Source organism: Cinclus cinclus, chromosome 4, assembly GCF_963662255.1.
Source record: "Cinclus cinclus chromosome 4, bCinCin1.1, whole genome shotgun sequence".
Taxonomy (NCBI): domain Eukaryota; kingdom Metazoa; phylum Chordata; class Aves; order Passeriformes; family Cinclidae; genus Cinclus; species Cinclus cinclus.
The window spans coordinates 67,667,664-67,691,525 of record NC_085049.1 but is presented as its reverse complement, the minus strand read 5'-3'; the positions used below and the strand labels follow the sequence as shown (position 1 = coordinate 67,691,525).

The window sequence follows — 23,862 nt, the reverse complement described above, 5'->3', positions numbered from 1 at the left end:
TCTGTGCTCATGCCTGGGCAGCCGGGAAGGTGGCAAGCAGAGGGAAAAGCTGTCACAGATGGACACGGATGATCAAAACCAGACAGTAATTCCAAGAGTAGCAAAGCTGTCACGTTGAAGTATAATGTCCTGGAAAGAGCTCTTCTGGCTACCTGGTAGGGGCTTTCTCTCAAGGTGTTTCTCTGCCCCCAGCACCACAGCACCTGAGTGACATCGGAAAATGCAGAGAACAGAGAAAAAAACAGAAGGGGGGAATCCAAGACATTTGCATTCATTGCAAGTTCCCTTTACCAAAAAGAAATGCTCAGGCATGTGAATAATTTCAGCAGAGACCCATTCTCTTGCAAGAGTCGAGAGCTTTTGATGGGAACAAAGGGACCCTCTCATCTCAAACCTGCACAGATCTGAACAGATCAAGGCCAGACTATGCTTGCATGTCCCCAGCAAGGGGCCTTAGAGGAATAATCATGTCTCTTGGACAAGGAGCATCATCAGAAGGGAGGAAAAAAGCACAGGTTGAGTTTACAACATATGTTTGCACTTGAACAGAAGCTGAAGCTTGCAGATGTCACTCGTTTCATCATGGAGCATCCCAAACAGTTGCCCACCAGCACTGAGCCCCAGTCACATCCCAGAGCTCACCAGCAGCCTGAGCTGGATCTGTCCTGATCCCAGTGCTCCTGGTGTGGATGGGATAAACAAACAGCTGGGGGAGTCCAAGAGGGGGGAGAAAGAAACCCAACCCAGACCATCACACTCAGGATGCTGAAGATCCTGGAGCTGTAATGAGTAATGGCACCCCCCAAGTTTCTTCTGGAGGACACTGCTGGCTCCAACTAGAGGGGTGTCGGTAGCAGGAGCATCACCCCACCCCCCCACCCCCCCAAAAAATAAAGATACTATGGAAATTTTTCCCTTTTTTGGCTTTTTTTTTTTCCTTTCCTGTACAGCACTTTTAACTATTAATGAGAATTTTCTGTATTAATTTGGACCGCGGCTGCATGGAACTGTAACTGGACTAATAATCTGGACTATTATTAGGTTGTTAAAACTTTAATTAGACCAGCTATTTTTGATCAGAACAAGATGTTGAAAGGAAATGGAATTAACAATTTGGTGCACCCAGAACAGCAGTGAAAAGCTCAGAGGTTCAGTGTGCTGAAGGGCAATGGACAGAGGGAGAAAAGAGGAACAAGGCCAAGGAGTTCAGGGCCAAGGAGAACTTTTTTCAGGAACTTACCATGAAGTAGTAGAGCTGAGAAGACCTGGCCATGAATTCTGGCTTGCACTCGGCCACACAGATTTCCACGAATCCAGCGTGCTGGCTGGGCTTGGCCTCCCCCATCTCACACACGATCCTGAGGGGAAAAATCAACCAGGAGCAGAGTTTGAGGGAAGGTTTGCTGGTGCTGGTAAGACGGAATTGGAGCAGAACCCACAGTACTGGGGGATGGACTGTAGATTAACCCACCCTCTTCTATCCCATCCAGAACCCAAATTGTGGATTAAGTTATTCTTTAGACAGTGGTTTTTGGCTGGGACAAGTGCTGAGGTGGTGTGAATACACTTAAATACACAGTGAAATGTTGGGCTGAGTTCTGGCTCTGTCCCTCTCAGCTCCAGCCTGGCATGGTGGAGGCAGCTCTAAGGTTTAATGATCACTCCTGCATTTAGCAAGAGGCTTTTCAGGATTGCTGCCTTCCAAACTGGAATTGAACACCTTGGAGTGCCTGCTTGGTGAAAACCAGGATAACTTCAGGGTATTTGCCATGAGGATCACCTAAATATGCAATCCAGACACAGTAATAACTGGATTAGTAACTAAAGGATTATCCTGAGCTGTATGTGAGGAATGGCCTCTTCCATCCCTCATTTCCCAGGTTGGAATGGATTCCTTGGTGTGGGAAATAGAAAACATATAGAACCCTCAGAAAGCTGTGTGAAGGCAAATCTCAGGATGGAGAAATGCAAGAATGCTGAAGATGCAAAGACAAGAAACAACAGAGCTGTGAGCAGTGTAGAGATAGGCCTCTTATGTTAAGTAAGATAGGTCAAAATATGTAAGCCTACTAACAAGGCTTTATGCATTGTTTTAAGTTATTACAAGCAAGCATTGTTCAAAGCAACATGTACATACAGCTTTATTAATTGACCTGAACAAACACTTGTCAGCTTTTAATATCATGCTATTGGCTAGAAAGTTGTTAAAAGACTTTGTAACAAGGAGAACTTCGTCTGCTGTTGTTGGCAGCTGTAGCTGTTTCCATCTCCCATGCTTGGCTCTGTAAAATGAGACTGATGATTATGATGGAATAAAGCTTCGAGCAATCCCATCCCATTGTTTGTGTATACATATATATATATGTAAAGATAAGAGAAAGAAAAAATATCCCAGAAAAACCCAACACCTTAGAAGGCCCTACAGGTAGGAATGTCATTAGGTGTTCTGTGGCTTTTGCTCTGCCACACACCCCACTTACTGTTCTGCTGGGATGTACCCTTCCACCAGTGGCTTGCACTCCACACCAGCCACCTTGACATGGGACGCAATATCCCGGAATTCCAGCCCCAGGTTCTCCCCACGGATGGTCACTTTGGTGCCTCCCTCACGGGGGCCCGTCACGGGGTTGATCTGAGGAAACAAGACAGGACAAGAGAAAGGAGGACAATCGAGCAAGGCACCAGAACCCTCTCTGGTGAAAGAACTGACAACTTTTGGGGATCACTAGGGACACTCAAAAATGCTGAACAGGTGAGGGAACAAGCTTACTTCATATACTCAGAGTATGAAAACTTCTGACCCAGACATCATTTACTCTATTTTAACTACTTGCAAAACATCTAGAGGTGAGTAGAAGATTTTTTTTTCTAGGCAGGAGCAGGGATTTGTGGAGCTGAAGCTGAGCTCTGCACTCTGTAGACATGAGCCATGGAAAGGCAGGAGATGGACACGGTGGAGAGAAATGGGAGAAAGAACAAGACAAGCACATAAAGTCGAAATCCTAAATTCCCAGCCCAAAGCACATGGAGGTTTTGTTCTCTTTTGGAGGTAGGTAATGGTCATGCAACAGAAATTGAGCTGAAAATGTCCACCTGGAATAAAACTGGCCAAGCTACAGCAGGAACAGGGTGTTGGGCTAGGTGTGGAGGAGATGGATGGTGGCTGAGACAGCAGCAGCAGCTGCTCTGTGCCAACACTTCTTCCTGAAAAAGCTCCAGTTTCCCTCCTGGTAGAGCTGTGGCCATTGGAAGGGTGAGCAGGGAGCACGGACAGATCACTTGTGGAGCCTGAGAGCCTCAGCATGAGACGAGCAACAATCCAAACCAAGCTGGGGGCTGCTGGAATGGTGTTTGTATCCCAGCCTGGCCCTGCACCAGACCCACGCAGGGTCTTGCTCCATCACCCTTGTTCAGAGCCAGGTGGGAATCAGCACTGGAACTGTCTCCTGATCATTGGAACAACACCGAAATCACAGGGCTGGCCCTTAATTATCTCCATTCTGCCCTTCCAATTCCTCACCGTGCCCACTTTGCCATGCAACCGCCCGCCTGAAAGGGGTTCAAACACTTCCCTCAATCCCTGCTGCCCGCTCAGGATGCCATGGCTGCCATCTGCCAGTGCTGGCATGGCTCTCCCTGCACTGAGCAAAGGGGAATTCCCTGTCTCAGATCCGTACCCACCTGCCCCTGGCTCTGCCAGCTAGGAATGTGGGGCTGGCAACGATGCCCTGCAGTAGCAATTGGGCTGGCAGGGAAAGGTGAGGTACTGGCATGGCACTGACACTTCCCATCACCCAGCCTGGCCCCAGGGTTGGTGTAATTCCCACCCAAAGGGTGATTTTTAGAAGGCCCACCTTTAATAAAAGGAGGGAGAGCCAGGCACCTTCAGGGGATATTTAATTTTAGGATATTAACTTTAGAATATTAATTTTAGGTGTTGTGAACCAGCTCCTCAGTGAGTGTGACTTATCTCTGACTCTACAGGAAACGAGGAGGTATTTGTGGTGGTTTTCCAGGAAGAAAAAAAGAAAGGGAAAGGGAAAGGGAAAGGGAAAGGGAAAGGGAAAGGGAAAGGGAAAGGGAAAGGGAAAGGGAAAGATGTCTAAAGGACAAGATTTAAAAAAATTCTTGCTGTGATTCAAAAAGCATCAACAGGAAACTTCCTAGAGCAAAGCCAACAAGGCAACACAGCACCACTGAATCCTTCCCTGGGCAATATTTAATTTGTAAACGTCAGCTTTAAAACCCACTTACTTCCCTAAAACCCACCTTTTTCCTTAAATCAGGAGGGCCTGGGATTCTCCCAGGGTCACATGGAAGATTTTTTTCACCCTATTTCTTAGTTCTGCCATAGATTTAACCAAGAGGAAGGTGTTACCAAGTTGTTTTCACAGCAGGAGAGGAGGAGCCTGTTCTATTACAGGTGAAAAATGTGGCATGAGACCTGTCAGTTTTGGAGAGGAAAATCCAGGCAGGGAAACAAAAGCTGCCAGGAAGCCTCAGCTTTCTCTGGAAGACCCAGAGCTGCATCCCAGTTTCCAGTCTCTGCTCATATCAACTGCTGCTTGTCACTCCTAAAGGAGGTTTTTGTGGCTCAGCGAGTCTCTAAGTCGTTTAATTTCCCTGAGTGGCTCTGTAAATGCCAGAGCTGGTACAGAAAGGAGGAGATCTGTGCTGGAGGGGGTGTGAGTGCCCCTACAAATGTGAGTACACATGTTGTTCCTCCTCCTTCCTGCAGAGATGCAGCCCTGGCTCCTCTCCAGCTCTGGATGCTCCCACCCCACAGCTCCAGACCTACCATTAACTGCAATATATAACCAGTCACTTGAGATTGCTTCCATGCTAATGGCTCAGAAAAAGGCCTTCCAAGAGCTACTTAGGATTGCAGGAGGCAGCTGGAATATTTAATGAACGAGTGTTGCAATGATGTGTTCGAGCTTGGAGGGTTGTTGGAGGAAATGCCAGCAGAATTTGAAGCACAGCCCCTCTGGAGCTGTAGGGGGGAGAATGAGGGGTTTGCTCTTTAAAAAGAGGCTGGAGATGAAGGATTAGGGTTAATGTATGGCAGGGAAATGTGGATGGACCTCCAGAACCCCTGCACAGCCAGGTCCTTGTGTTTTGGATTTCTGCTTTAGTTGATCATCCATCAGCTGACCCATACCAAATTCTATCATTTCACAAGGTCTGAAAAATATTTTTCAAATATTTCCCCAAGCTCCAAGTGATTTTCAAAGCCTCAAAGTTGAATTTTCAGGTGTATCTGTCCTCTCTGGCTGCCTGGGTTTGGTTTCATAGCTTCAAGGGGTTCAGGAAGGGTCAGAATTACCAAACTCAGACAAATGCAAGTAGAGACCTTCACCTTGGAAATACCAAAACGAGCCATAAACATCAAAATAAACTGAGCTCCAGCAGTTCAACTGAGAGAGAGCTTTGTAAGTTGGCGAATGACAGGGACATGGATCAAAACACAGGGAAAGGGGTTATTTTCAGTAACAGATGGGAATAACAGATTCAACCCAGCCTTTGCTCCCCCAAAATGTTCAAGCATAGATATTGGTTTAGGCCTCTTCCATAACACCCACACTCTGTGAATCTGAATCAAATACAACGTTAAAAAGCCTTTCTTGCTTTCTAGGATAACAACCCACCTAGTCATTCCTATTAAAACACCACTGTGGAGGCTGGATTTTCCTCTTTTGCATTTCCCTGTATTTCCCCTGTTCCATTTCCCTCCTGGCCTTTCCCATTTGTAAATCAGACCCTGGCCACATTCAAAGGGTGCTCATGTTGAGTGTCTGAGAGGTGCTCAAGGCAGGAGGCAGCTGGAAGAGATGGAGCCCTCATTTTCAAGGCTCAGGTCTGTCCTGCTGCCTGTCCTGAGACCCTGAAAATGTGTCTGGCATTATGGCAAAGGCATCCTAAGGCAGCAGGCAAAAATTAGATTTCAGGCCTGACTTGCCTCCCCTGCCTTCTCTCCCTTCTTCTGCTCCTTGTCTTTATGGTCTTCCTATTATATTATTTCCTTTTTGAACCTTTCCTGCTGCTTTTCCTTTGCCCCAGTCAACACAATCAATAGGGAACTCCCTGAAGAACAACATTATTCTTCAGGTCCTTCCCTCAGCCTTGCCTTCATTCTCTTTATCTTAATAGGAAAATTCCCAACTTTTCCTACTCCAGGCTTGCTCCTGCTTCTTTCTTGAGCTTTCCAAGGGGCCACCTGACAATTCTACAGGGCTTTATTTGCTCTGTGAAGACTTTTTTCACCTCACATCATCAGCCAGGGGCAGAACAAACAAAAGGGCTTAGTCTGCTGGAGTCAGTGGTGGGGTTTTTTTGTTTGTTTGTTTTCTGGGCATGGCTTTGTCCATGTCATGTTGCCAGAAAACATAAATTGCACCTTCTCTCTTGCTTGACCTCCTGTCAGCAAAGCTCCAACCTCTCTGGGATCATCCAACACCTCCTTCTCATCCAGGCTGGCCAGAGAGGGTGCTCCAAGAGACATTTGGGCTCCTTTGATTTACCTCACACCATTGGAGATATCCCAGAACACCTTGTCTCACCTTCAACTGCTCCAACAGAAGGCCAAGTTCTCCTAAGGGCTTGATGCCACCACATCTGCCAGCCCTTTTTGGGCAGGTCAGGTGCTCTGGGTTTGGTCAGGTTGCACCAGCTGTCTGTGTTTGGGGATTGTGACACCCAAGGTCACCCCTGGATTGTAGACACACAAAATTTCATTCCTGCTTTTGAATCTGCCCCGGCTTCACATCCCCTGAGTGCCTGAGGCTTTTCCTGACCCAGCAGAACTCAGCTCCGACCTTCCCATCACCAACCCAACCCCAAATCAGGAAAACAAACCGAGGAGAGGCAAATCCCCTGGCTTCTTGCAGGTCCACGACTTACATCTGTGATCTTGGGGTTGGTGCACTTGCCCTTGGTGCTGGAGAGCTCCAGCCACTGGCTGTCCTGGGCTGGGCAGTGCTGCTTCAACGTGCACTGGTTCTGTCCCTGGCACCAGCCACACTCGAAGTCAGGGTCGGCTTTCAGGCAGAGTCCGCAGCTGTCCCGCATGGCCCCGCACTTGTACAGGTGAACTGCAGGGACAGCAAAAATACAGCACCTGAGACACGCAGACAGCTCAGGAGAGCGTGGCACAGCAGTGGCAGCAAGAGGGGAAAATGTTCTGGGCTGCTCATGCCACAGGTAAGATGGAAACTCTCTGGGAGGTGAGAAATGGGGAAAAAAACATGGACGTCCTTCTTGAAATAAAGTTTGTTTGTTAGTTCATTCTTCATCAAGGGTTTTTTTGGAAGCTGAGGGCAGAAGGGAGGATGCTGCTTTCAGTATGGGGAAGGACTGCAAGCAGGAGGTTGTAGGAAATTATGCTTGGGCAGTGATTTGGCCTCAGTCCCTTCCTTTTTCACAGACGGAATGTCATAAAGTGTCACCAACAACCAGCCTCAGACTCAGCACTTCATCCCAAAAGAATTTTCTAGACGTGGCCAACCCACAGTTTAAACTCAGGTGTGAAACTTCCCCAGAATTTTGTGTTAAGGTGATGCCACTCAGGTTTCCCACTTGACAGAAATCCCAAAATATAACAATGGTTCATTATGAGGCAGATTCCAGGGATTCACAACCAGCCTTTACCCCTTCTTCTGCTCCAGAAATTCAGTCTGCTTCCCACTTTGAAGCAGAGTTGATTCCACTCCAATACAGACAGCAGAGATTAATGTTTAGCTCCGTTTTGGGCTGTTAAGTGATTAGAAGCACTCCAAACTTTTTCTAATAAAGCCTAAAAAGATTGAAGTCTTCCTACAAAATGAGATCACGTTAGTCATCCTTATTTTACAGATGCAGAAACTGAGGCCTGGCTTCTAGGCCAAGTTCTGCTATCTTCTTGATAGCAGAATTCCCCTTCTGGAAAATGAAGGTGACTGAATGCAGGCTCTCAGACTTTTTCCCCCCCCCCCCTTCATTTGTGTGCATGTTGTGATATTTTCCCTCAGTGTTTCTGTTTTGCTGTGTCCATAGGTGACTAAAGTGGTGATTAAAAGTGATTTTTTATCTTTATACAAAAAATATGCCCAGAGCTCAAAGGCTTTGGAAATGTTTCTGCTGAAAAGCTCTGTCTATCCATACCTTCCCCTAGAAGTCAGCAAGTATTGGCCAAAGCAAGGAAAACTCAGAAATTCTTTCTTTCTCTCAGCTGGGTGCAAGAAAAGTACCCAAAAGTGCCCCAAAAGGCCTGCAAAGCATCTGTCATGCACAGTGTTTTCCAGGCCTCATGGGATACACCTCTTTCCTTAGTTTTCTGTTGGATTTCCTCAAATTTGCTGAGTTGTTCTGCTTGAGATGTTACCGTTGGATATCTCTGTAGGTAATTCAGTAGGTTTGGGTCAGTTTAGCATTTCAGCCTCCCAGCCCAACCCACGATGATGCTGGATGTGAAAGCAGTGGCATCTTGGTCACCTCTGTGTCCTCATGAGGATGTGGTATTGTTTCCATGTGGTATCTGTATGGGCACATGCCTAAACTCTCCTCCTGACCAAAACTATGATGATAATATCCAAATTACTCGTCTGGAATAGTCACCAGCCAGTGCTGCTTCCCAGATTTTTTTTTCTGGTCATTATTTGCAACATTTGGCTTGGAATAACCCAGGAAGGGCCTGTGATGATTCTCGAGTTCATTCTTGAGAGATGATTCTTGAGTTCATTCCCTGGTCTGTTTTATGTTACTGGCACAAACAGTCCTAAAATATGATCATCATGATTATGTGATTTATTTTCCTCCCACATCACCTAGGATAGCTCAATGCAGCCCAAACAAAGAATCTACATTTTTGGTGTGTACCATGTTGTATTAGGAGTGCTCATTTGATGGTAGCACAAAACTAAGCAGGACTATGACAAGTGTCCAAATTCTGATGTCCAACCACACTGTTAAAGGGTCTCCCAGTCCACGGCACTGTCTGGGCCCATGGAAGTCAGCAGTGTCCTGGAAACACCTCGTCACAACTTGGAGAAAAGGAGACAACTTCAGAGCAGAGACAGGGTGGCAGCTCCAGCCCAGCCAAGGCTGGGCAGGAATCTCCAGCCTGTTGTGTTTGGTGAGTGGATTTAACCCTCAAAAGCCACACTTCTGGGCTTTTGGTGTGGGAACTGCCATTCAGAGGGGGAGAAGGGCAGATGGGGTTGTGCTATGAGGAGAAGAGTTCCCTTCTGTGTTGCTCTCCAGATTCAAGGTGGTGTTGGTGGGAAGCTCACCCAGCACCCCTCAGCATGAGGGTGGGTGTGGAATGGGGTGACAGCACTATGGGAATACACGGTGGGGACAGATAAGTGGGAGAAGGTGTGGGATGTGTCCACAACAAGGCAAAGAGAGGGAGGGGGAGATTTCTGAGAGGTGATGATATGAGAAGAAGAGAATCTGCAGGTGTGAGCTGCAAATGCAGGGCTGCCAAGGGAAGGAGTTGTCTGGGGGGAAAATTCCAGGGTGGAAAGACCAGAAGGAAGAAGAAGATCTAGACAGACCATCCATCTCCAGGAACACCCAGTCTGCCCCAGGGTCATGGATGGATGTGCAGCCCCCTCTGTTAAACACAGGTGGCTTTCAGATCCTCTTTATCATTATTGTTTTATTTTGCTCAGAACTCTCCCGCTGGTGAGCTGCAGCCTTTCTGCTCCCCCTCTGCCTTCCCTTGCTCATTACTAAATTGGCTTTGAGCAGAGAGCCCGCTCTCCTGGCATGTTAACTTGAAGAGCATAACTGCAGGAGAAATAAAGAGGGGGAGAAAAAGCTGGAGAAGGAGGAGCATGAAAAGCAGACACGAGGATGTGGGGAGAAACCGGAGGCAGAGATGGTGAAGGGAGATGGGAACAACACAAGTGGGAGGGAGAGTTGCATTTCTCAGGTGGAATGAGAGCATTGGAAGGCTGGGGGGAGGCATACAAAGCTCTCAAAAATTGGTAATTTGCAGAGTGCAGAGAAGAAGTGTGTAGCAGGCAGCACGGGGAGACGGTGGCGGCTTTGTTAAGTGTGGGGAGCGAGGGCCTGTTGCTAAGGTTACTGCTTCCAAGGACAAGTTGAAATAACTCTTTACCTTTGTTCTGTGCTGGGTTGTCAATGTTGAAATTCCCATTCCACACAACTGTCAGCTCCACTGGCAGGCTGTTAATCTCCATCCCTTCGTACGAGTACTAGAAATGGGAGAGGAAAAACAAAACAAACAAAAAATAAAAACCCCAAACCCGGACTTAGAGAGTGCCTGGAGGTGGGGAGGGGATGGGACGAGGCAAGAGGTGGTGCTGATCATGGAGAACAAGAGAAATTGAGCTGTCACTCCCCTCCCTAATAAGCAGCACCTGCCAGAATGCCACGGGATGCTCCCAAAGCTGTGGATGTCCAACCATGCCCCTCACAAAAGCCCATTTACCCATCAGATGAACATTCACAGAATCCCAGAACGGGGGTGGATGGGACCTTAAAGACCATCCAGTTCTACCTCCTGCCACAGGCAGGGACACCTTCCACTATCCCAGGCTTCTCCAAGCCCTGCCCAGCCTGGCTTTGGACACTTCCAGAGATCCAGGGGCAGCCACAGCTTCTCTGGGCAACCAGAGCCTCACGGTCAAGAATTCCTTCCTAATATCTGATCTGAACCTTTCTTCAACTTAAAGCAGCTCCCTCTTGTCCTATCACTCAGAAAAATATTCCATGATGAAAGTGCGTTTGCATGTGATGGGCCTTAACTTGGAAATCAATTTTTTGGGTGTTGAGCACAGCTTCAAAAAGTATTTTTCCAACTTGTGTGCAACTTCAGGGTGTAAATTACACATTCTGGGTCTTCTATCCAGCTGTGCCCCTGCTGGGTATTCTGTGTGTATAATGTGTGCTGAGAGTGTAGGTGAGGTTATTTACACTAGGAATGTCTTGAAGAACTCTTGGAAGCTGAGTGAGGTCTCAAAATCAGGGAAACCCCTAGAAAAAGGGGGAAATGGAGCCAGTGTGCAATTACAGACCTGTCAGCCTAACTTGGCTTCCCAGAAAGAAAGTGCATCAAATTATTAAACAATCAATTTATAAGCACCTGTGAGATGATAAGGTGATAAAAATCAGCCAGCGCAGATTTGTCAAGAGCAAATTGTGTCAACCCAATCTAATTTCCTTTTTGACAGGCTTAATGACTTTGTGGATAAAGGGGAGGCAGCAGATGTGATTTATCCTGATTTTGGGAGAGTGTTTGCTACTATCTTACAGCAGATCCCCATAAACAAACTAGGGAAATATGACCTAAGAAAGGCCACAACAAGGTTTATGCAAAAACTATTAAACAAAACAAAACAAAACAAAAAAAGTCAGATAATTCCATGTCAAGATGGGAGGATGTTGCAAAAGGGATATTGTCCTGAGTCTGACATAACTCAGTATTTTCACTACTGACTTGGATGATTTCATGACACTGTTCTGGAGGGGGTGTAAGAACCTCCAACAGCAGGGTTAAAAACTCAAAACAAACTTGACAAATGGTAGAACTGGGCCAAAATCAACCAAATAAAATGCAGTACTGGCGAATGGGGACTATTTTTCAGTTGGAGGAATTGATACAAACAACTCTGAAATTCGAGTGGCTGGGCAGTGCTGCAGGAGAGGATCTGGAAACTGCTGGAGATCATGAACAGACTGTAAATCAACAATGCCATATTGCTGCCAAAACCCAAACAGTTCTCATTTGGGGACGGAGCAGTTACAGTTTGTTACACGAGTAAACCCCAGGAGACAATCACTTTTCCCTACCCAGAACCAGAAAGGCTTCAGCTGGAGCCTGAAGTATCCATTTTCCAGCAAATACGTGTTAAAAAGCTGCAAAAGAAAACTTCTGAGAGAGTTGGACAGATTTAAACAAACGCTTGTCAGGGGCAGTCAAGGTACACAGAGGTGACCCCAATGAAGGAAATGGAAGCTGCTCTCTGGAGGCGCTCTCCACCTGGTCCTGAGTGCTTTTTTTCACTTAGATTTTTGATTTATCCCAAGCCAGTTCACCCAGGATTCACCCTGCTGCCCGTCAGGTCCCACTGCCCACCTCCATCAGCAACTTCCACCCAACACTTCACCAGAAGCCAAAAATCCTCGTGATGGGTGAGGACATGCTCGATTAAAGGACAGACGGGAACAAGAAAGAAGGGGAGAAACATTTTGTGTCTGCTACTGTTGCTTACCACAGTGCACTTAAGGATTTGCCCTCCTAAGAGCAGGGATCTTCTACTGCACTGGGATCTACAGCAGGGCAAAATCCCACTTTGAAAGGAAAATATTTTCCTGACTACAAGGTTAAATATAACTCAGCAAGCTGGTTTGGCTGGGCCAAAAAAAGTTACTAAAGAGTCCCCCTGTCCCTTAAAGTCTCATTGTGGTTATTCACAGAGATGACAAAGCTCTGAGCTTTACAGGTAGGTTTTCCTGTACCCATTAATTGCTGTACAATTGAAGAGTAAATGGTAACTGGTGATTTCTGTCCATTACAGCAGAGTGGGAGCTGCTTGCACAGTAATTCCTATTTGCACAGACTAAACACAATTAGCCATTAATCTGCAAAACACTGTGATTATGATCCAGTTGTAGGGAATTTATGGATATTTGTGGTTTCCACGGAGGTTAAGAGCAGCCCAGGCGAGCCAGATCCTTTGCAGTAGACCCAGCAGTCTCTTTCATGATTTGCACTTTTATGACCCTTTTGGGTGCCACTGCCAGCAAGACTCATGATGCAGACCTATCTGGAATCACACTACTGGCTGAAGAGCTGGGATCAAGAATGGGGAGACAGCAGTGGGGAGGAGAGGGCCTGAAGGGTGGTGAATAATTAAACTTCTGCCATTCAGGAACACCTGCTTTGCACAGCACTTTGAAAACACCTTCTTTGAACAGCACTTTGAAAACACTGATTGGGAATGGAAAATGGGAAATATACAGAATAACTGGTCATTCTAAAGTCAGAAGGTGAGTCTTAGAAAGGGCCTCACCAGAGCCTCATGTGTGTTTTGGGGTTTAGCTGGGAGCAGAGCCTAGGCAGGGCTGCCAAAGGACAGGCAGGTGCAACCTCACGGAGCCTTTCTTCCCATGGAAGATCCCAGAGCCAGAAGGAACTCAGCTGGGATTTTAGATCTTACCTTCTGCAGCACCAGGGGCAAACACAGATTAGACTTTCTAAGCCAGCAGGCTTGTTCCAGACCTGGAACGTGATGTGAGGGGATGAATCCCATGGAAGAGCTCCGAGGATGAAGCCAGCTGGGATGAGGATGCTCACACTGCCTGTGCCCGACCCCATCTGATGCTGTGTGGATGCACAGCAGTGAAACAGAGCAAATTGCAAAGGAGCAGTGAGGAAATGCTCCGTCCTCCTCAGACCACAGGAGCTGCTCACTCATTGTGACCCCTCTTCAAAGCCCACTGAACTCAACAGGAGTCTTTGAAAAGGACTCCCTCAGCTGTGACAATAAGATGGAAATGTGTATCAGGGGAGAAAAGAGGGCTGGAGCATCGATCTCCAGGAGAGCAGAGCTTCCCGGACACTCCTGAGAAGTGTTTATACCATCAGGGCTTGTCTCTCCACCTGTCCTTGCACAACTGCCTCCAACACAGGTAAACATCCCAGAAGATGTAAATGTGACCCCTAAGTCTGATCAATCTGGATTCTAATCACAATAATCTCATCAAAGCAGAAAATCAGGGGTAATTTGGGGGACCTGATTGAGAAGAAAAGGCTCAGCTGCCTGGAACACAGACTGGCTCTCCTCAGGAAATGCCAAAAAGCTGCTAGAAGGAGCTGTTGTAATTCAGAGGAGCAATGTTTGGAACTCACAGGTATATTTTTTTATTTTATTTTATTTTATTTTATTGTCCTTTAAACTCTCTGGTAGTATCAGATGCTTCTGCAGTTGGTGCAAATCCATATCCATGCCTGACCACTTGCAGCATCCTGCCCTTTGGTAATTTTGTTTGAGCACACTTAGGATGATAAATCCAGAGTGGTTTCTTGGTATTTCCCCTTTGTACTTCAAACATGACCAATAGTGGGGAAACTTCTGCAGAATTTTAGCAGAATTTTAGTATTGGTCTGTTTTCTCTGATTCCGCTTTTATGATTAGAGCTCAAATCCAGGGATTGATTCCTGTACCTGGCTCTGCCATCAACCCCTTACACGATCCTGTGGAAATCACTTAAACTTTCTTTGCACCAATTTTCCAGATATAAAAAGGCAGAAAATTTCTTGCTCACTATCATTCTGTTTCCTTGGATCCTTTGCTTCCCAGAGCTGGGACTGAATTTTTACAACTGGCTATCACCCAGGCCAACAAAGTCCATGTGATTACTGGGGTTTCTCTTTAATTTAAATTTAGATAAATAATAATTAGAAAAGTGGATGCACAAGGGTGAAATTCCCAGTGGGAGGTCTGGAGCTAGATGGTCTTTAAGATCCCTTCCAACCCAAACCATTCCCTGATTCTACAACTCACAGCCCTGTGTTTGTCTTCTGGCCACCCACAATTGTGTTTTCTCCTGATTTCTGTGAATAGCTCCTCTCTCCTCTCTCTGATTTTTTTTTCCCCAGCTCTGCTTCTTATTGGATTTTTTTTTATCACTTCCTTCACTGTGAGCCACACCACAGAGTCAAATGCCACTGAGATCTCTTGCTAAAGTGCAATGATGTGACAAATAGAACAGACTTGCTCTCCTGTCCCTAAGCCACACAGCACTTTCAGCTGCACCACCTCAGGTCTCACAGCACACAGAACTGTGAAGGATTCCAGACAAAATCATCAGCAGGGACTTTGCTGGTGGGAACCAGGCTGTGCCGAGGTCAGGGGTGGGCAGGAACCAAGCAAGGATATGGGATCAGCCACTGAAGCAGGCAATGGCACTGATCATGGCATGCTCAGGTGGGTCAGCCCTCCCCATCTCCCTCTTCCTCATGCCAAAGGCTGATAATTTTGGGCTGATTGCAAGTGCTGAGTCTCCCACTGCTTCCCACTGGGAAGATTGCCCTCTGCCCTGATACATCCAGCAATTTCAGCCCTTCCTGCTGACATTTTTACTTACTTATTTATATGTCTCCTTAGCTCCCCTGCTTTCTATCCCCTCCCATTGCTCTGGGTCCAGGCTGTTGGCAGAGCTATCACAAGTGCAATAAGGAATGGCAGAAAGTGTCCCTCTGAGTGATAATTGTGTGCCTTGGGTGGTGTGACAGAGGACAAAGCCCAGAGCTGAGAGTCTCAAACCACTTGACAAGAACAATAATTGTCCCGAATGGTGCTGCCTGGGGTGACTTATTGCTGTTATCAAATGAAATATCTCTGGGCAAGACAGGGAGAGAGGCAAATCTGGCTCTTGACTGGGCTGAGCACCCAGGGACCACCAGTGCTGGATGTGACATTGCTGACAGACAGATTGCTCACAGCCAGGTGTCCTCAGAGCATCTTTAACTGAAGTTGGAGCCACTTGGAAAAAGTGCTTAAGCTGGCTCCGATGCCTGGTGTAAATCTTGAGGGATCAGGAAATGCAGAGCCAAAGTTAAGGCCCTTTTCCTGATTCTATCCTGTGTGAAAGTAGGAGAAATCCTGAGTTTTGCAAGTTTTTCTGCAGGAGGCAAATTTGAGCTCCTGCGTGCCTCATGTGAGATGGGAGGGGGCAGATCTTGAGGCTCCTGCTGGAAAACGAGGCAGGACTGATTGCTTAGTCTAGCATGCAGTGCCAACAGAAGGATCTGCTGGCAGGACAGCATCCCTCCAGGGACACACCATCACAGCACATCCTCCCACCCTCCCCTGGACCTTCTCCAAGCCTGCAATGCAGGTGCTGCATTCAGTGCCTCCTCCAGCAACTCTACTGAGTAAAAAAAGCTCTGTCAGAGGGGGTTGGCTTGATTTGCAAACAGGCTCAGACAGCTCTTTCCAAAGCCAGGTGACCCCTGGAGCAGAGGCTCATTGTATTGCAGTGGCTCCTGCCTGAATGCTAATTCTGGTAGGGAAGGAAATAATCATGATGGAGACAGATCTCCAGCACTCCTTCCCTATTGTCTGGGTCCTCTGCCACCTGCTCAAATAGACAGGGCTTCTCTGCCACCTTTTTGTATCTTTCTGAATGTTGCTTTCTTTTGTCTGGCTCTCCCTTCCACATCTCTTTCTCTCAGTGTCTGGCAAATTCCAAGCAACAATGAAATAATATTTCTCAGGGATAAAAGAAAAGAAGAAAGACCTCAAATCAGAGAGTCAAAGCTCCTTCAAAATGAAGGGGAAGAAAAGGGGTGGAAAGACAAGAGAAGGAAAGGGGAGGAAAGGAAAGACAAGGGAAGCAAAGAGAAAGAAAAAGGAGGAAAGCAAGGGAGAGGGTAAGGGGAGGGCAGAGGGAGAGAAGAGGCAGAAACAGGATAGAAAAAAGTTGATTTTATTCCCAAATGAGCCTGTCTCCCTGGAGAATAAAGAAACCCACCTGAGCCACCACCAAACACAGGACAAGCATCCTGCAGACAACACTCAGCAGTAAGGTCATGGAGTGCCTCGACATGAGCCTGAGGCTCAGCCCTGCCTCCTTCTGCAGCTTTGGCAGAGCCTTGAGTGTCCTGGCTTAGGAAAACAGATATTGAACTCAAAATCCTGCTGTCATTGCACTCAGGCATCCTATGAGCAAATCCATCTGGGGACTCATCAGACCCCACTTCTCTGGTCCCAAACACTGGCTACTTCTTGGAGCATGCAGGTTTTTTGGGAATAATCACCATTACCTGTCAAAACCAGTCTTTTATTAGGTTCTGCAAAGTGGGATGCTGAGGCTGGCTGAAGTTACTTTCCTGCTCAGCCCAGCTATTCTTAAAACCATCCTGAGATAAGCCATTGGAATGTCTATGTGTGCCAGAGAATTCCTGACTCTAAGGGGTCATTAAAGGTCTGTCTTGCCTTGTAAGACTCTTTGGACAGATATCATTTCTGCTCATGACCATACAATTCCCGCTTATCTTCCACCATTTAAAAATAATACTTTAAAGAAAATGTGCATACCTCCTTAAATTCCCAGTCCATCCATTTTTAACCTGAGACCTGAACGCTCACAGGTCATTAACCAGTAATGAAAATCAGGGACAGATGGGAGGGAGGGAGACAAAAAAAAAACAAAACAAAACACAACAACAAAACCCCCAAACAACCACCACCACCACCAACAACAAAAAACCCAAATAAAAGTGCATGGTTGGGAAGTTGCTTGTTTGCAACAGAAGTAAAATGTGTGAACTGCCTGTAATCTTCAGCCCTGCTTAATGCAGCAGAATATGTTGTGACAAGCACTGCCCAGCATGGAGTGCCAGAGCTGCAGTGAAGTGGCTAAAGCCTGTAATTAGCTCTTTGACTAATAAACCATCTCACAGTAGCAGCAATGAAAATGACTCAATGCATATCCGGGAGACACGAATCTTGTGGAGAAACCTCTGGAGAAGCAGAGACCTCCACTGCATGTGGGCACAGCTCCTGGCTGCTGGCAGATGACTGGGTTTGTCCCCAGAAGTGACATTGCTGTGGTGACAGCGCTGTCATGACTCACACGGGTTCCTTGCAGGGAGAGTCACAGGTCCTCCATTTCAGGTGGGGAAGTGGAGGTGGGCAAAGCCAGAGAGATTCCTCAAAGGGCATGTGAGGGCTGGAGGAAGGTTTAACTCAGCCTAAGGCCAGGTTGGATAGGATTTGGAGCAACCTGGTCGAGTGCAAGGTGTCCCTACCCATAAAGGGGGTTGGTGCTGGATGATCTTCAAGGTCCCTTTCAACCCAACCCATTCTGGGATTCTGTGTTCTCACCCTTTTGCTGGCCCATTACATGCTGGCACGTGTCACGCTGTTTATATGGGGTTTTATTATCAAACTCCCTCAAAATAACTTTCACCCTCATGTTGACATCAACACCTGTCCCACTGAAACTCCTTTTTGTGGTGCTGTGGGGATATGAGCAGGTTAAACTGATATTATTGCCTATGGGTCATGGCTGAGGTGCTCCAGCGCAGCCTGAGGATGGGATCCAGGGGTAGAAGCAACAACTGAGTGGTGGCACCAGCCAGGCCAAAGAGAAAAAAAGGGCAGTTTCAAACTACCAGCCAACCTTTTCCTGACTGTGTTTGGAACCACAGAATCATGAAAGCTGGAAAAGACCTCCAAGATCATCAAGTCCAACCTTTGACTGAACACCCCTGTGCCCACTAAACCGTATTGTGAAGTGCCATGTCTACACCTCCTCTGAACACTTCCAGGGATGGTTACTCCACCACTGCCTTCGCCCTATTTCAATGTTTAACCACTCTTCCAGTGAGGAAATGTTTCTTACTATCCAACCTGAGCCTACCCTGGCACAACTTGAGGCCATTTCCCCTTGTCCTATCGTTGGCTGCCTGGGAGAAAAGCCGTACCTCAACCTCACCAATACCTCCAAGTGGTTCTAGAGAACGATAAAGTCTCCCTTGAGCCTTCTTTCCTCCAGACTAAACAACTCCAGTGCCCTCAATTAGGTGAAAAGGGCTGTAACACAACCCCAGCTCTCTTGGGGACAGTGCTGTGGGCACGTGTGTCCCTCTGTGACCCCTTGCTCACCGAGGTGTTCTGGCACTGCACACTGGAGCTGTTGAACCTCAAGGCTGGCACCCTCTGCTCGCTGCCCTGGATGCTCAGGATGCACTCGTAGCCCCGCTGGCCCGACTGTGGCTGGGGCAGGTTCTTGGCCTTCAACGTGATGGGTTTGATCACCTCCACGGGCACCAGGATCTTCTCAGCCTGCAGCAGCTGGGGACAGTCCTGGGGAGAGAGCAGACAACTCACCAAGTCAGCACATGGGTTTCCCAGCCTCAGGAAGTCCTGTGGTGCTTCACAACTTTCTCAGCTCACCTGGTTATCAAATCCTCTGCAGCTCCCTGGGCCTTGGTTTATTACAGAGCAATCCAAGGAGCATCCCTGGGAAGGCTCAGATAAACAGGTGAGGAAGAATTGCTTCCACAGAGCATCCTTTCCTATTCTCCCTGGCTTATTTCAGCCTCCAGGACCCAGGGAAGCCACCTCTGGTGCTTTTAATACTTTCTCGGTTTGTTCAGGTAATGGAAAAGCAATCATGTTCCCTCCACAGATATAACCCAGTTACAATGCCATGATAAAAGTGAATAAAGAAAAAATCTGAGCACAATTGCTCACTTCCCAATAGCCAACACACCACTATAGAAAAGGCACAGCTCCAGCAAGACCTGTTGGAACCTATGGAGTCAGGGTAGTTAAAAAGAGAGTTTATTTTGGCTCAGAAGAGGACAAAATATTCATTACAGAGATCTAGACGCAGCTGCCAAGAAACAACCACCACAAAAAACATGGAGACTCCTTGGGAAAACTTTCCACTGGCTCAAAAAGGAGAAATGCCAAGTGGGTGTTGCTAATGTGGTGCCTCTTCATGGGTCCCTCACACAGGTGAACTCTGGACACCCAAAGCTGCCTCACAGGTGGCTGCATTAAAAGTTTCATTAATTAGCACAGCTTAATTAGAGTGGTCATGCTCTGCTTCTTCATAGCACAACCAGAAAACTGCAAGATGTTCCTTTCATGGATTCTGGGGTGATAGCAGCTCTTTAGGAAATTACTGCAGCCTTTGCCTATCCTGCCCAAAGTTAAAGCCAGGTCCTGTTGGTGCCAGCAGAGACAGGGAACTGTAGGTGTGGGCAAGAGGAAAACTACTGATTCGAGGCAGAAAAGAAGGGAAAGGGTCTGAAGGGTTCAAAAGTAGAATTTATGGCTTACTGAGAGCCTGGGATCTTGTTAGAGCAGATGGTGGGAGCATCTTACTGAAGCAGATAGTACAGGGAGCTAAAGAAATGGATTAGATGTGTAACATCTGTAGTTAAACCAACCAGGGACAGAATTACGAGAGCCAGCAATCACATGGATGATGTCAGCTCATCCCTGGCCAGTAACCACCCAATGCATCCCTGCAGTCTTCCCCAGCCCCAAAGAGGGTCTGGGGGTCTGTCCTAATGGGGTGCTAGACTGAGGAGTCTGGGAGATGATTTTTCATCTGCTCTTACAGGGTGATGCTCATGGTGGAAGTCACTGAGAGCTACTGATGGGCTTCAACTGGCCTTGCCCAGGCTGACACCTGAACCAGGACAGCCAAGCACAGCCACTGGAGCTGGGTGGAGCTGAACCACCTTGGATCCAGTGGCTCTTTGCCTGAGATAATTTGGCACAAGGCCTGGCTTGACAGGTCATCCCATTAACCTGGCTGGAAGGCGGAAAGGTTGGAGGCGGAAAGCCCTTGAGATACTGCAATGCAGGGATGAATTTAATCACTGTCACCTTCTGCACTCTTGGGGGTGGAGGGTTGAGGAGCTCACCCTGTTCCAGCACTCCCTGTCCTCACTGCTGTTCTGTTCTGTGATGAAACCTCTCCAGGGAACTCTTAATGCTGAAACCCCATGGGTAAAGTGTCACCAAAGCATTTTTCTTGATGAAAGAACAAGGCTTAACCACCTGGAAAGTCTTCCCAAGCTTGGGTTCAATGGTTCTACCATACCATGGCACACCAGCATTAAGGCTGCCTGCATCCAGTCAGCACAAGCATAATCTATAATTCTGGCTGATTTAAGACCAATAAAACCCCCAAAGGGCAGAATAAGAAGGTGATCTAAGCTAAATTAAAGAGTTTTCAGTGCTGATCACACCATCAGAAACGACATGCAAACACCATTCGGAACCTTATGACTTCAACACCCCTGACCCTTCCCCATCACCTGCCCAACATGTCCTGGTGCCTCTGCCTCAGCTCCCTCTCTTTCTCCTGGCACAAGGAAAGATATTGGCAGCAGCTTCTGCATGTTTTTTTCTCCCCAGCTCCAGGAGTTGAGCGAGAGATGCTCTGGCAGAGGGAATCAGTGGGGCATCAGGGTGGGGAAGCCCTATCTGCCACTGAGCAGCCATTTCCCAGGAGTGGGCATTTCACTTGATGTCTGTCACAGAGAAAAACCTCTGATGGGAGCTGTGGGATGGAGGTTGGAGATAGTCCACTCTGTTACCTGCAGGCCAATCCCAGCTCTTCAGCCTGGTCTTTCTTGTCTGGCTTTATCCCGTGCCCCTCCACCACTGGTGCTGTAACCTCCCCGATAACACTTGTTTCAAGTTCATTAACGAGCCGTGATTGAGGCAGCCCCAAAACAGGGTTCGTTTGCATATAAAAAGCTTTGCAGTGCTGTGAGGAAGTTCATTATAGATAATTGAAGAGGCAAATGCCATAAAGAGGAAATCCTCCCAATGTGGCTTTATCTGATTGACCTAATGTTCTTTCTAATTGAAATGGGGAGGGGAAAAAGCAATTTCATTGGGTGATGTACTGCATAAAACCTCAGAGCTTGGACCAGGCTCTGGGTTCACATTCAAACGCAGAACTCATTTTGCAGCCTGTGTCAAGCTTTGGGTGCCTGGCCAGGTTTGTACTTTTGAGGGGAAAACATCAAGCTCACCAGAGCAGACCCAAGCAGAAGGTTCTGTAAAAAATAATTATTTTGGACATTTTACAGTGGAGGCACTTTCTCTTCACCCTTCTTCTTTGCTATGGACATCGCCTAGGTTGGAAAAATACAGTTTCACAGGATGTAGGGGAAATAAAATTGTAGACTGCCAACATCTGCACCAAGGACAGGCACAATCCCATCCTTTTTGCCTTTGATATATAATAAATTAAATCTTTTTGCCTGACTCTAAGGGGAGCTGGTTCCCAATCCAGAGAATCATTGTTGATTCATTTTCTGTGTGTAGCTTCATTCTAGTCTTTGAATGCTTTCAAATGAGTCATTCCATTTAAAATAATATCTTCCACCCTTGCCAATTACTGGTATCAGCAGCGATGCACACCTCACATCACCAAAATTTTGCCAATTACCAAGTCAGAGAGCTTTTGCAGTGAAAACGCTGCACGAAATGGGCTGTATTCATTGGGTCGATGGTAGTTTAATTTTCTTTATTTATAACTCCTCACAGAGCACCTGCAAATGTGTTTTGTTGCAGCTTGCAGAAATAATAAAGTCTCAGAAATATGAGGACCTTGTCTCTCACGTGTGTGTTATGGCCTTCATCAGAACTGAGCCCAGGCCAGTCTCCAGTGAGACCCATCATGAGGATGCTGCTGAAGAGAACGAGGAGGACTCTCTGAAGTTGTGTGGTCTTAGCCCTGAACTAATTAGTTTGCTTTCTTTATGGTGCTTCATACACCCCGAGTTTTGATTTCATGGTGTTGTTTCCCAGTATAAACTGGAGTCTGACCAAATACCCTGAGTTCCTCTCCTAGGAAAAGTCATGTCAGAATGTTTCACAGCCTTGTGATACTGCGCAGGTTTTCTCCCAACCTGGTTTTCCACATTTTCACTCTCTGTGGCTGTTTTTGGCCAGGATTATGATCCAAAGGGTCATCAAAGTGCTTTCCAGTTTCCAGTAGAGAAGGAGTTTTATGTACCTTGGATGACAGGCATTCCACATGGAAGAGGGAACATACTCATGAAGGTTTAATGCAATGAACCCCCCCACCCATCAACAGCCCCCAACTTCTAGTGTTCGCTCATCTCCACTTGTGCATCTCTTGTCAGCCAGAGCATTCAGGGGAGGGAGTTTTTCCAGCTTTTCCTTCCTACTCCTCCCTCACCATCCCTGCTAGCATTGGCTGGATCTCCACTTTCTGTGGAAGGAAACTAAAGCTCACCTGATGCTGAGGGCACTGGGGGCACCACTGGCCAGATAAACTCAACCCTTGGCAATGGATTTTCACCCTTCCTTTCCCAAAAAAGTAGGAGTCACCTCCATTCAGAAAAAGACCACTAATTCCTTCATTGTTCCTTCATTACTTCATTCCAGCACTAATTCCTTCACTACTCAAAGCATCCGGTTACTCTTTTCTTCTACCATTATAATCCATCTAATTATCCTCAATTTACAGGGTTTTTTTAAGACTTTCCTTTCAAGCAACATTTCATCATCCAGCAACCATCTTTGTGCTTTGTCCAAGGCATCTTGCCTGAGAAAAAATGACCATCCAGTGAATCTGTGTGACCAAGATTGACTCACTAAGGCCCTTTGGGACCCCATAAAAAATGAAACTTAGAATGTTATTTTCTCAGATATTACGTAAATAAATGCATCTTTTGTTCATCTGCTCTGCCGAGCTGCAAGATTCTGTTTTCTCTGTGCTCCCTCTGGCTTTGTCACCCACCCACTCTTCTGTAATCAAGTCAAGAGGGTAAGAGCTGAGAGGCAGGGATTGGGTTTTTATAGATATCTAGACCACAGCATCTGGATACTCTGTAATTTAAACTAGATTTTAAAAAAGAAAAAATCAAGGAAAGAGAAAGAAAATGAAGGCAAGGAATGAGAAAAAGGAGAGGGGAAACAGGCAAAAGAGAGGAAAAAAACCCCTAAACTTTCATTAACTTTGGAGAAATCAGATTTCACCTGGATAAAACACAGGAAAAAAAGCAAGTTTACAAATGAGAGGCAGCAGGGACTGCCTGGAATTTGTTTCCTGAAGTTGTCTCTCACACCTCTGCACAGTCACACGGGGTCACCACCCTGCACTGCTACAAACCCAGGGCTCCAGAGCTGCCTACCTGGCTCCTTTTAAACTCTTGCACAGCTTCCCAGATCCTGGGTAATCTGAAGAAAGGAGCAGCAAGGAGCTCTCCATCCCCAGTGCAGGAGGAGAAGGGGTGAGTTACAGTCCACGCTGTGTTTACATTATTATACCACTAATTCTTAGTGTCGTAAAAATTATATTTAAAATTTACACAAACAGCGCTGGGGAATGTTATTATGT

General features: G+C 46.8%; 1 protein-coding gene across 1 annotated transcript in view; it reads right to left on the bottom strand.

The window, feature by feature from the left end:
* The window catches only part of PLXNA4 (plexin A4), a 392,054-nt gene that overhangs the window by 62,040 nt on the left and 306,152 nt on the right, over positions 1 to 23,862 (bottom strand). The window contains exons 9-13 of the mRNA XM_062492432.1: positions 18,624 to 18,824; positions 10,103 to 10,199; positions 6,901 to 7,091; positions 2,481 to 2,632; positions 1,241 to 1,358 (exon numbers count right to left, since the gene is read on the bottom strand). Coding sequence (XP_062348416.1) covers positions 1,241 to 1,358; positions 2,481 to 2,632; positions 6,901 to 7,091; positions 10,103 to 10,199; positions 18,624 to 18,824 — 759 coding nt within the window. The remainder of the gene's footprint in view (positions 1 to 1,240; positions 1,359 to 2,480; positions 2,633 to 6,900; positions 7,092 to 10,102; positions 10,200 to 18,623; positions 18,825 to 23,862) is intronic.